General features: G+C 38.9%; 1 protein-coding gene across 1 annotated transcript in view; it reads left to right on the top strand.

Annotated features, from left to right (window-relative positions):
• The window catches only part of mtTFB1 (mitochondrial transcription factor B1), a 78952-nt gene extending 65725 nt beyond the window's left edge, over positions 1-13227 (top strand). Inside the window, exon 5 of the mRNA XM_067136155.2 lies at positions 12835-13227. Coding sequence (XP_066992256.2) covers positions 12835-13075 — 241 coding nt within the window. The 3' untranslated portion in view covers positions 13076-13227. The remainder of the gene's footprint in view (positions 1-12834) is intronic.
• The last annotated feature ends 453 nt before the right edge of the window (positions 13228-13680 follow it).

Below are 13680 nucleotides of genomic sequence, written 5' to 3'. Positions count from 1 at the left end.
TAGCTGGTTTCAGGCTGTCTTCTATTTGAGTGTTTACTTTACTGATGTTACATTTTTAAGATGTCTGACATGAAAGACATCAGCAACTGTGGTATTAAGTACCTGACTGATCTGAGTGACCAAGAAGTGAATAGGCTTTTGGTTTTTGTCACAGATCATGTAGCTGGATTGGTGGACCTTCTTACTGAACTTGAAGGGTCTCTGTATCCTACCTCTCATCTGCTTTACCCCAGTTTTACCTTAATTTTTTTTTAGGGGAATTTTTCTGCAGCAACTAATGATGCTTTGATTAAGCTCACTCCTCTACAGCAGGCTGCATATAGAGACACATTTGTCAAAGCTGCTCATTCTTCACAGTGCAAGCTAGCCACATTGAAAGCTAAAGACCCCAACCATAAGCATTTCTCAAGCTTTGGATCCAAAAAATATAATTTTGAATAACACTGATAAATTAGATGAGCTTGAGAAATTGTTTGGAGTAACATACCTCTCACGAAACGATATCTGGTCTGGTTACTGTTCTCTGAAACATGCAATTCAAACCCAGATAAAAGAAAGTGAAAAATGTGATGTCATGCTTGCATTAACTGCAGTTCAGACAGAGTTCAGCATATTTGCTAAATACTGTCTTGTTGTTGTGGACCCCAACGAACAATGTAGATAGCGAGCGTGTGTTGTCTCATTACAACACAGTGGTTACAGACAGACGGTGCAATTTGAAAAAAACTAATGCCGAAGTACTGATAGTGCTTTCGTTTGAACAATGAATTTGTATTGTGTGTGAACCATGGACAATAATTGCACTTCATAAACTTGGAATCGTTAAAATTAATACCACCATTTTAACTTTGTAATAGATGCTAATTTTTCAGGTCCCTGGTAATGAGATACCCACTACCACTAGTCAGATAATTAGTCTGTTCTTTGTCCCTCCTCTTATTCATCATTCCATACAACATTTCTCTGTTGCCATCTGCGTCTTCATTTAGTTTATCACTCCATTCATTCAACCATTTTTCTCTTTCTGCTCTGACAACCTGCTTAGATTATTTTTTTGCCAACTTACAGAGTTCCTTGTCCTTATCTGTTTGACTTTTGAAATATTTTCTGTAGGCAATGTTCTTTTTAAGGACTGTGTCTCTTGTTTTATCATTCCACCTTGGTGTCTCCTTCCATTTTCTTTTGCCATTTGTTTTTCCATTCTTCTTCAACTGTTCCAATGTCTGTTTTTGGTATTCACTGCTGGATTTTTCTTGATATTCTGTGGCCTTCTCTTTATCCTTCAACTTTTTGAACCTGAAACAACTAACAAGTAGCCTATGATCTCTGTCAAGAGACACACTTGGGATCACTTTCACATCCAGCAACCTTTCTTGTGTATGTTTATCTACCATAATATAATCAATGATGGACTCCTGTTACCCATTCCATCCATATCTGGTGATTTTGTGACTTCTGTTTGTGATACCAGGTATTACCAATAACTATGTTATTTCTCAGACAGAAATCTAGGAGTCTGTTTCCCTTCCCTCAGCATTCCTTGGTCCCCATCCATATTTGCCCATGATGCTCTCATAACCTTGCCTATCAGAGCCTACTTGGGCATTCATGTCATCAATAACAATGGTTCCTTCACCTCTAACTTGCTCTTCCAATAGGTCTTTCTCTGAACTATCACAACCTACTTGTAGGCCATAGCACTAAATGATACTAATGTTCTGGGTAGGGTTTAATTTTAAATGGACTTGGATAATCCTGTCAGATTTGAAGTTTATGTCTATTACATGCTGTTTTTCGGTGAGTTTTTATACTTCGCCTGCGTTTATTAATTCAACAAATTAGGTATTTTAAAACTATTTATTTAAAGCAAAATAAAACATTATATTTATTAACAAACATGGTTTTTACCTTACAGTAAATGGCATTATTTTATTTTTAATTATATTGTTACTTTCAATGCTCATATCAGGTTAGTGGATGGTACAAATAATATTGAAATACTAGCTGTTATGGCTTAGCTCGCGAGGATTTTGTAATTTGATAAAAATTCATTGTTCTTCAGTACTGCACTAAGACATTATCTGAAAATCACTAAAGTATAAAAACTCACTGAAAAATTGCATTTCATTTACCCTAGAACCTCTTTGTAAATAACATTTGTGGCATTGCCTTTTGGGGTTAAGATGACCAGGCTAAATCTGGAACATGTGACATGGAACTCTACATGTGAGAAACCGTCCTCACTTAAGTTGAAAAAAAAAAAAGTTTCTTTATTTCTGAAAGAGATTCCAAATGCCAATTTTCATGTCTGTAACATCTTAGTTTTTGAGATATAAGTATCTTCATAAAGAGAATTCAACTCCTTCTTCACTTAGTTTCGATCTCCATCTTAAGTTGATTTTCCAGAAACAAAAGGTATGTGTTACTTTATTTTTAAATGTGATTACAAATACGAATTTTCACGTCTGTAACATGTTAAGTTTATAAGATATACTGTAGATATACTCATTTTAAAAACTGCACCACTCCTTTGGCTGAATGGTCAGCATTGAGGCTTTCGGTTCATAGAGTTCCAGGTTCGATTTCAGGATGGGTTGGGAGTTTTAATCGCGTGTCATTAATTCTTCTGGCTTAGGGACAGGTTGTTTGTGTTTGTCCCAACACTCCTCTTCATATTCACTCAACACACCACATTACCAACCACAACAGGAACACGCAATAGTAATTACATCCCTGCACATAGGGTTGCTGTCGGGAAGGGCATCCAGCCGTAAAACAGCGTCAAATCCCCAGGTGCGGCATGGTTCGCACCTGTGACCCCACAGTTGTGGGGAAAAGCATTAGAAGAAGAGGAAGCTGCTCATTTTTTAAAAATTCACCTGCTTTTTTATTCTTTTCACCTCCTTGAATGGATTTTCCAAAAAAGAGTGTGTTCATTTATTTTTAAGGGGGACTCCAAATACCAATTTTCATGTCTGTAACATGTTAGGGTTTTGTGATATATTGTAGATAATTTCGCTGCTGTAGAATCCTGGAGCTGACATTGCCATGGTTACGGCAGTTCATTTCTTTAACTGATTCCTAGAGCAGGGGTAGTGTGGTGCAAATATCTCCATAACGGTTGGTTTTAGGGCCTATAGGGCTTACCGAGTTTTGTTCTTTGCGTTAAGGGGGTTAAATTGAGCTTTGTCTCGTCCGTGTACGACAAATTCTATATTTCACCTGTATTAGCCTATTATTTGTATATCTCCCCCCGTGCCCCTCCCCCCCCCCTCCTCGAATTGCTTTGAAAATAAAATACAGCCCATGTCACTCAGGGATAATGAATATTTACATTGGTAAAAGATTTTTTTAGAATCAGTCTGGTAGTTCCTGAGATTAGCTATTACGTACAAACAAAGTTTACCTTTATATGTTAGTATAGATAAAAAACCATGTACTTTTTCCTTACAGAGCTCTCCCACTTGGAGCTACGTTTGCCTTTCCAACTCTTGACTAACCCACGTACAGTTGACGACGTGAAATATACCGTATTTACGCAAATAATCCCCGCCACCGAATAATCCCCACACCCTAACTTTAGGTAGGCTTATTGTGAAAAACAAAAGAGCCAACTTTGACGCAAAAAAAACGCATCCCAATTTTGTGCCCCAAATTTTTTTTAAAAAATGTGCGGGAATTATTCGCATAAATATGGTATATACTCCTAAACCTGCTCGTTACAGGGCCCTCAGCGAACTAATTGTTGGGTGTAACTATTATGTTGTGGTGGCTGCCACTTCATTGCCTTGATATTTAACCGTATTATCAGTTCAATGCTACAATGAATCTGGGTGGTGTATGTTTGGTTATGAGAAGAGTTAAGAAAGATAATTCAGCATCATACACCAACATTAAAATCATGCACTACAGGGGAAGACATGTTTTTTTCATTCTCACTTCCAGTTTCTGAGAGAGAGGTTATCTGCCATTTTGCCAGTTTCTAAGTGGTTCATTGTTGTGGTATGGTAATAACACATATATAATTTCAATGAGAAATTCACACGTGTAGAGAAAGATACCACTGACTTTGAAATTGTGTTTTCTTCGTGCTTTCAACGCACAAACCTTATAACCAAGTTGATATTTCGGAATCATCACACCTATGTCTACTACCACAGCATAGCAACAATCACCCCCTTGTGATTTAAGTAAATGCTCTGTCAGAGAGAATGGTCTGATTCTGGTGATTATGTCCCAGTTTCATCTGAGCTTCTTGATTGCTAAATTTAGATAGATTGATAGATAATTCCTTTATTGGGATTTTCAGAGTAAAAAAGCCGTGATGTATATTTCAGTTGTGTTCTTTACTTCATTAGCTGTGCTCATAAACGGCTTCGGCGGTCGGGTCATATGCAGCTCTCTTTTTTTGCTATTTGTTTTACGTCGCACCGACACAGATAGGTCTTATGGCGATGATGGGATAGGAAAGGCCTAGGAATGGGAAGGAAGCGGCCATGGCCTTAATTAAGGTACAGCCTGGTGTGAAAATGGGAAACCACGGAAATCCATCTTCGGGGCTGCCGACAGTGGGGTTCGAACCCACTATCTCCCGGATGCAAGCTCACAGCTGCGCGCTCTTAACCGCACGGCCAACTTGCCCGGTATATGAGGCAAATGTAGATTACCCAGGAGAATAATGGACTCCATTATGGAGGGTAAGAGAAGTAGAGGGACACCAATACTATATTATGCAATATTATGAATTACATTACTAAACTAGGGACTAGTTTCGGCCTTGGCTGGCCATCTTCAGCCTTAATGTAATACATCTAATAGGGTTATCCTATGCAAACATTTGCTGCTAGATGGCATGAGTATACTACTCGGACTATAATGAGATTGATTTCAATACATGTAGTACGTGACTAGGCCTAGGTTATGCATAGTAAAATTATGAATGATTACTTTAAAAGAAGAGTTGAGGAAGCGAGATGGGAGAGTTGGTGGTAATAAACAAGAGCTTTGTCAAAGGTACGATAGAGATCTTTTACACGCTGTCTGTGCGGAAGTATTTTAAATAATAAACACAGGGATATAATTAATAACGTACATACTGGTATTATAATTATCTACGAATGTTTGCTCTTTTTAGATTGTGGGCTTATATGAAAATGGCAATACATCAGACAACAGAGACACCAACAGAAAATAGGGTTACCAGTATATTTCCAAGTGACATGAACTTTAAAGATTTATCACTCCCCTTTCTGCCTCATGTGAAATTATCACATATCCACTTGATGGACTTCATTTTCAGAAAATCCGAGATCGATGGAGCTCTAGCGAAGAATTAGATTTGACACTTTTACAGGACTTCCATGTACTTTCCTTTTTTGTGCAGGCTGGTGAAATGTTTGTAAAACGTCAGTTGTGAGTTGGCAGTTCTGGCAGTTTGTGTAGCAGGTGTTTGACCCAAAGCCTGTTGTAAGCATACTGCTGCCCTTTGTTGATGCCGGATATAATTTATTTCAGCTTATAAATCTCATACTTTGTCCCGTATTGGCTCAACACAACTAAGGTTAAGTTATAAGGAGATTTCCACCTTCCAATGCTTGTCAATTTCCTTTAGCTAGTTTATTGTTTACATGACATAATCCAGCTTAATCTCTAGGTGTATACAAAATAGAACATTTGTCGTTCCGATTATGGAACATCTTCAGGTAAAAGATTGACAAAAATGGCAGGACAATTAAAACACACGTAATGATTATGGTGATGAAATAAAATGTTCATTCATGTTGGGTTAAAATTTCCAACAAGTCAATGTCCAAGTAACGATTAAAATGTATTAAATTGATTAAAATTGTAATTTATTTAATGAAAGGTTCATTAAAATCATTAATTGTGTGTTTGAGAGTGATGGGGTATTTGTACTGTCTTCTGTGAGATCACAATTCACCAAAAACAAACAGTACACTGTTAAGTTGTTACTAGATTGCTGGGTTCTGGCAGTTGTGAGTGTGTAGCAGGTGTTAGACCCAAAGCCTGTTGTAAGCATACTGCTGCCCTTTGTTATGCCCTTGAATACTTCAGAAAAACTGGTTTGATAAAATGTTCAGAAACACCAACTGACGTTTTACAAACATTTCACCAGCCTGCACAAAAAAGGAAAGTACATGGAAGTCCTGTAAAAGTGTCAAATCTGCCCATAGCAACAAGTTCACGGTTATGTTTTGATCCAAGACCCGCCTCACTCAGAAACGAGGAAGGTTATGCGTCATATGTGCGACATTTAATTGAAAATTCAGGAATGAAACTGTCTCATTTGTCATCACTTCCCAAATCAAATGTTAACATCTTGTCTGTTGCACATAAGTTTTATGGAACAGACACAAACTCAAATTATTTATCAGAGTTGGTGTCTGTCTCTGAGGATTCCATAAAAGATATAGAAAGGGAAACAAGAGGGCAATCCAGATGTGCACTATGGTACAAGGAAAGGAAGTACATGCTAACTGCGAGTTATTTTGGTAAAATATGCCACACTAAAAATGCCAAAACATTGGCCCATACAATAATTGCAGGTAGCCAATACCAAAATTAATTTATGAAGTGAGGTTTGGATAAGGAATGTCTGGCAAGGAGGAGGTATGAAGAAATTACAGACCATAGTGTATCCGAATGTGGGTTGATTATTCATTGCACCAAAAACTATCTAACAGCAAGTTGTGATGGACTCATTGGGAAGGACAGAGTGCTGGAACTGAAAGGTGTGCTAAGCCATGAATATGACAAAGTATCTGCCAGTATTGAGGACAAAGATGGCATACATTTAAAGCAGTCACACAACTATTATTTTCAAGTGCAAGGACAGTTGTTTATCACTGATAGACAGTTATGTAGTTTTGCTGTCTACACAGCTGTTGATATGGTAGTAATAAACATTGAAAGGAATGAGGAATTTATTCAAGAAATGCTACCACAGCTGGAGAAATTTTACTACGAGTACTTTATTCCAGCTTCAATGGAGAACTAAGTCCATCGGGCTTTGGTATAAATGAACAAATAAGATTGTTTTTATATCATGCTTCCAGCAACTTGTAACATAATATAGTCTACCTACCATGTTTTGCTTTAGTAGGCCTAATTTTATTGTAAATATATATATACTAGCTATCACATGATTGATCTCCTGAAATTGCACAACATGTGACATACAAAAATAATCCTACCTGACAGAGGAACTTTGCTTATGTGAAGCTATGTTTGTAGAATTTTGTTTGTTTTTCCTAAACCTATAGCCCTTTCAATGTGTATTCTTTTGGAAGCAATTTTCCTTGTCATGGTATTTTCCATAGTGGAGAACTGCCTTTTTCCTTTCAAGAAGGGTGCAATATTTACACTTACTCCCTTTGAGCAAAGTAGGTCTTGAATTTGAAATCCTCAGTAATATTAGATTTTATAAACATCTGTCTGTCTGAAACTGATCCACCATATGCATCTGATATGAAACAAATCCTGATGGATTTATTCCAATCAGTACCTTCACAGTGTTACAGTTTTTGTACGTAGAAAATGTTTCCTGTTGGGCACTAGAACTCTTAGGCTTTGGAATTTCAGTACAGTCTAAAATTACTCTTGTGTTAGGATATTGCTTCTTAAATTCCAGAGGGGAGTTTTCCCTCACAGTCTTCTGATCAACCCAAATATTTAATTCTTTGAACTGGCAATATATAAAATATATCCATACAGAAGAAATTAGCCCTACTGTTGTTATGTTTAAACCAAAATCATATGCAAGTTCCTTATCTGTTTTGGCCATTCTCAATTTCATCATTGTTAAAAAGAAACAGTATTCTGGTGGAATTGGAAATACCTGCAGACAAAATCTACCCCTTCCCAGGGCTTGAAACACTAAATTAAAATGAGTTCTGTTGTCAAAACCTGTGAAGAGTTGCACTGCACCAGATATTGTTAGAAGTCTTTCAATGTCAATTACACCCTCACTGTCTTTGGTTTGGCATGCAATACCGGCACCGCTTGATAATGGAAGGTTCATATTTTCGTTAACACTAGATGACTGACACTCATCAAATGCTGCTATAGGCAAGTCATTGGTGTCCAGAAACACAGCTGTGTCTTGCGTTGTCATCAGATCATCTTCCTTCTTTCCTCTGTTACATGCCTTAACCACTCTCATATTTACAACTGAGCCGGTGTTAGGAGTAGGGTTGGGCACTATGTCCCTGTTTCGGAACAATGTGCCGGTGCACAGTTATGTTCCGCTGTTCCAGATCACCGAGTGTCAATTGTTCCGAAACATTCTCAAGCGAGCCGGAGACACTGACTCGCTGTCCCATCAGAAGCGCCACTATGCACTGCCCTTCGCCTACTAGCTGAACTGTGCAGCGGGCGCACGGGACGCGGGACTGTAACTGCGCAGTGTAGAGAGAACTTCGAAAGGCAACATTACATGCTCCGCGCCAGTGGGAACTGGGAATGTGCCTGTACGGAACGTGCTGTGTGGTGTGTGCCTGTGTGTAGTTATGGCCATGGTCCAACGTGAACGAACAGTCGGAACACTGAAATTCGCACCCACTAATCACGTTTAAAGGCTGCTTTTAGGTTAAGATTTTTCCGGTCAATATAAAATACACATAACACGGTTACAATGGCAGTGCAGGTGTTTAAAAGTAACCAATTCAAGAATATTTTCACCAGTTGAATGTATTGGCCTGTATTGTGAGTAATTAGTGAGTAATTAATATCTCGAAAATTTCCCTCAACACTTTCTCGGAGATTGACGTTAAACATTAATTTGGACTTTACGGAAACTTTAAGCCCAAGAAAAATATGGGTCGTCGCTTTGGAATTAAAAATATAACTGGATGAATACATTGTTGTACTTTCGTGCTGTTAGGCCAGGCGCACATTGAGAAGCAGTTGGCCACAGAGCAGGGAAGAGCAGAGCCGAACAGCGCGAAGCTTACGAAACTGCGAAGTGGACGTGAGCGCACATTGCCACGCAGGGTCTCATCGGTTTTCAGAAATAACATGTTTTCTTTAGACTCTGTGATACTGGGGCATCCAGTATAAAGAGGCTCTTTTTTCTTTTTCTTCAAGCATTCGCGATTTTTCTCAGTTTGTTAGTCATCTTCACAATTTCCCTTGTGCTGATGGCATCGTGGTTATTCAGCTTAAGACAATCACAATAATAACAACCGCCTTCGCCAGTTTACAAGACTGAACAATATCTCTATGTTACCGATGTTCGGCGTTCATATGGACTAAGCAAAAAATTTAATTCATGATGATTTTTTTTTATATTTTTTACGTCGCACCGACACAGATAGGTCTTATGGCAATGATGGAATAGGAAGGAAGCGACCGTGGCCTTAATTAAGGTACAGCCCCCCCAGCATTAGCCTGGTGTGAAAATGGGAAACCGCGGAAAACTATCTTCACGGTTGCCGACAGTGGGGTTCGAACCCCCTATCTCCCGAATGCAAGCTCATAGCAAAGCGATCCTAACCACACGACCAACTTCCATGGTAAATTCATTAATAGGATCACAGTGGGGGAGAGGGAAAAATATGTATTTACAAATGTACTGCTAGATTTTCATCTAGTTGTCACAAGACACTAAAATCAATCAACATTGACAATCTGTTGTGAACGCATTTGCATTTATATTTGACAAGATATGATAAATGATTTTCCGTATTTATCTCTTCACATAAATGTGATGATGGATGACGGCGACGGAGTCGGCGATGATGCTCTCCATAATCAGCATTAGATCTTTGTCTTAAATTCTATATGTTGCGAGAACTTGGGTCACGGATATATGAGGATTACATTCTTTTGTTTGCTGTTTGTTTAACGTCGCACTAACATATCGAAGGTTTTCGGTGACGGACGGGTGGAAGATTGGGAAGGTAGCGGGCGTGGCCTTAATTAAGGTACAGCCCCAGCATTTGCCTAGTGTGGAAATGGGAAACCACGGAAAGCCATCTTCAGGGCTGCCGACAGTGGGGTTCGAACCCACTATATCCCAAATGCAAGCTCACAGATGCGCGACCCTAACCGCACGGCCACTTGCTCGGTGGATTACATTTTAGGCCTTTCTCTAAACTACCTTATTACGCAGCGTGAATAGAATGATTTATAGCCTAGACTGTAGTGCCTTATTCCCCGAATTTACATACCGATTTTCATTAAATTCTGTTCAGCCATTTTCTCACGAACATACATACATACATATATACGTACATACTGAATGGCTGTGGTAATTTTCTCCTCCATTTCTTAACTAACTGCGTGACACGTGCGCAGGAAACTGTGTTTCGAAGACTGCGCCAGGTAGGCGGAAGTAGGTGCAAAACCGACCTGCTCTGCTCTATCCTGCCCTGTCTGTCAACTTGCGATGGTGCAGTGATTTGTGTGGATTACAAAAATCTGCTCTGCGCTGCACTGCTTTAGCTGCTTCGCCTGCGTCCCAATGTGCCTTATGCTCTCTGCACTTCGAATTCCTTCCCTCTCAACATCCATTTACTTTCTTCAGTATCTCGAAAATTTCCCTCAACACTTTCTCGGGGATTGACGTTAAAAATTAATTTGGACTTTTAGGAAACTTTTAAGCCCAAGAAAAATATGGATCATCGCTTTGGAATTTAAGATATAACTGGATGAAAAAATGTTGACACTCCAGCACAGCGAGGCACACAGCCGGTATCGATAGGCAGACACAGCCAAGGCCAACTAATCTATCTAGTGCGGCCTTGGCACAGCACGTTCGGTTCAGGCACATTCCAGCTGAAGCGGAGCATGTCCTGTTGCCTCTCGAAGTTCTCTCTAGGATGCAGTTACAATTCTGTGTCCCGTGTCTCGGCACTCTGTACCGAAACACTCCGCCTCAAGCTCCTAATGTTGCGGAACAAGTGAATGTTCCGGTCTGCCCAACCCTAGTTAAGAGTCCAGGGAAATACAGATGGCACTGCATGTAATTTCAACCGCGACCTTTCACCTACAAAATCAAAATATTCATAGTCATTCGAATGATAATATTACAAATTCAATTGCAAGTGGCATCTACCTCTGCTGTACCTCTACACACACTTTAACACATTTAATGTTAAATAGCCTATAGGCGTACTAGTAATCATTTATATACTTATCTACGTACCTAATAACGTCATTCTATAATCATCGCTCCTAAAATGTGCTGTACAGACTCTTATCATTCTTCGTAATCTGGCTCAGTTTCAGATTCTTCCTTCTGATTGAATGGAACGAACGGTTTTTGCACAATGGCACACAACAGTAATCTGGCATTTTTACTGAATCTCAGGATACCTAAATAGTACTTATGAGCTTACGAGTCATTTAATGCATAAAATGGCAGTGATATTCTAACTTTCAAGACCTGAAACAAATAGTAGTCCGAGTAGTAGACATGCGCTACCTATTGGTACTAGTTCAGGATAACCCTATAACCATACAAATGTAAAAACACACAATTGACAATTTACACTTAGTTCATCCCAGATTTTAATGTTAATTGTGCGTTTGTACATTAGTTTTCATGTCAGTTGTGTGTTTTTACATTTGTTTAGTTATTAGATGTATTACATTAAGGCTGAAGATGGCCAGCCAAGGCCAAAACTAGTCCCTAGTTTAGTAATGTAATTCAATAATATTGCATAATATACTATTGAAAAAGGTGGACCTTACAACATTAATTTAATAATTATTATTGTGAACACTGAAAGGCATAACAATCTATAATGATGTACGTATGCTTCGTTTTATATAGCCCTCGGTTTTCCTTATTGAATTTCGATGTAGCATGTCAGAAACGTGTCAAAATATATACTAAAAGTTGGGGAATATGTGTTGAAAACAAAGATAACTCCGACTTCAGTTACCAAGCGAGTTGACCGTGCAGCTGTGAGCTTGCATTCGGGAAATAGTGGTTCAAACCCGAAGATGGTTTTCTGTGATTTCCCATTTATGTACCAGGCTGTACCTTAATTAAGGCCACAGCCCTTTCCTATCATATCGTTGACATAAGACCTATGTGTGTCAGTGCGACGTAAAGCAAATTCTAAACAAAATAAAAGATTTGCCGTTTATATCATAAAAAATAAATGTTACATTTTAAACATTCCCAAAATAATTCCAGAGAAGTTAGGAGAGAATATGTTGTTGGCTGGAATGATGTATGTAAAGAACTGTTATAATTTCCAGAAAAATGGTACACCAGAAGAATAGCAGAACACTTTTCAACCAGTTAGAAAATTGGACAGAAACAATAAAATCTTTAAAATTTCAAGCATTCTAGCAGGAAGGCATGGGGCCTCCTATAAACTTACTGAGACCCAGAGCAAAGCAGATGTTACACCATCCACTTCGTCCCTTTGTCCAAAGGTTCACCCGATAAAAATCATACTAGGAGATTTGAAATAATAATAATAATAATAATAATGTTATTGGCCACTCAGCCTGGCACTTTAAAAAGAGAATGTTCCCCAAATTATCCCTTCAGTAGGCCTAAAAAGGATGTTATTCACCAAGAATTTTCTTCTACATTTTGGAAGGAATCCTAAGAAATGTTTGTTACAGACATCTTGCTCTTTATCTCCCGAGTTTAAACAGACTAATATTATGACAGTTCTGAAAGCTGGGATACCAGCTGACAAGACAGTGTCTGGACATCTTAGGAGGAGGTGGCTATGCTCAGTAGCGAGACATTGGAAGGATCCACAGATGATCACAGCGGTGCTGCATTCTAAAATATTTTATTAATGCAAATTATAAGCATGTAATAATAATGTGTGTGCTGTTTTTCAGAATGCTGTTTCCTGCTGGAAAGCGTGTCGAATTCGGCCAGGAGATGTACCGACGAGCTGACGTAGACCCCACCACTCGCCCGTATCAGCTGACAGTGGAGGAATATGGACGGTTGTGCTATGCTTACAAAGATATTTGTGACAGAGATCCAAGACTTTATAAGTACAATCATCGTGGTAGCAAAATAGATCGAGAAAACTATGATGATGGAAGTGAGGGCGATACAGATGTAGAAAGATAGTTAAGTAACCCTTTGTTAGATTTGATGGAAGACTTTTCTCCTTTCCTGAGTTTAAATATTGGATTCTCATATAAATGTTTCGTTGTATAGAACTGATTTTCTTGTGGCATGTAAAGTGCTAATTATTAATAAAGTAGTGTCATGTTTGTGTAGGTCCTGTTTCATTTTATTGTACAGTAGTAAGATCTATGGGCACCTCCCTCCTGGCCAGATGAGGAACTTAAACCTGGATCTGAAGTCAACTCAGCCTCGGTGAGAATAACTAACAATGGTGTAGAAATCCAAGAATAATAGCCAATATGGCATGTGTCAGCAGCCAGAGCCCATCAGTGTTGTAGCCTACACCAGTCTGTTGATGATAATGCCTGTGCTTGTCTCAGTTCCTGGACATGTGTTGAACTGAAGGGAGCCATCCTAATGCCACACATTGTGCTTTTGTTGCATTTCTGTTGTTTTTGCATAGCTGACTGCATGTAAATTGCACTAAACTGGGCCTCTCCAACTTGAGCACCAGCCCTATGTTAAGTGGCACTGTTCCCCACCTCCTCACGTAGCACCATGTGTGCGTCAGAGACAGTAAAGTAACTTTGTTGCAAAGGAGAACA

This window comes from Anabrus simplex, chromosome 1 (genome assembly GCF_040414725.1).
Source record: "Anabrus simplex isolate iqAnaSimp1 chromosome 1, ASM4041472v1, whole genome shotgun sequence".
NCBI lineage: Eukaryota > Metazoa > Arthropoda > Insecta > Orthoptera > Tettigoniidae > Anabrus > Anabrus simplex.
Note: the sequence above shows the minus strand (reverse complement) of the source record. Positions and strands in the feature narration are given on the sequence as shown.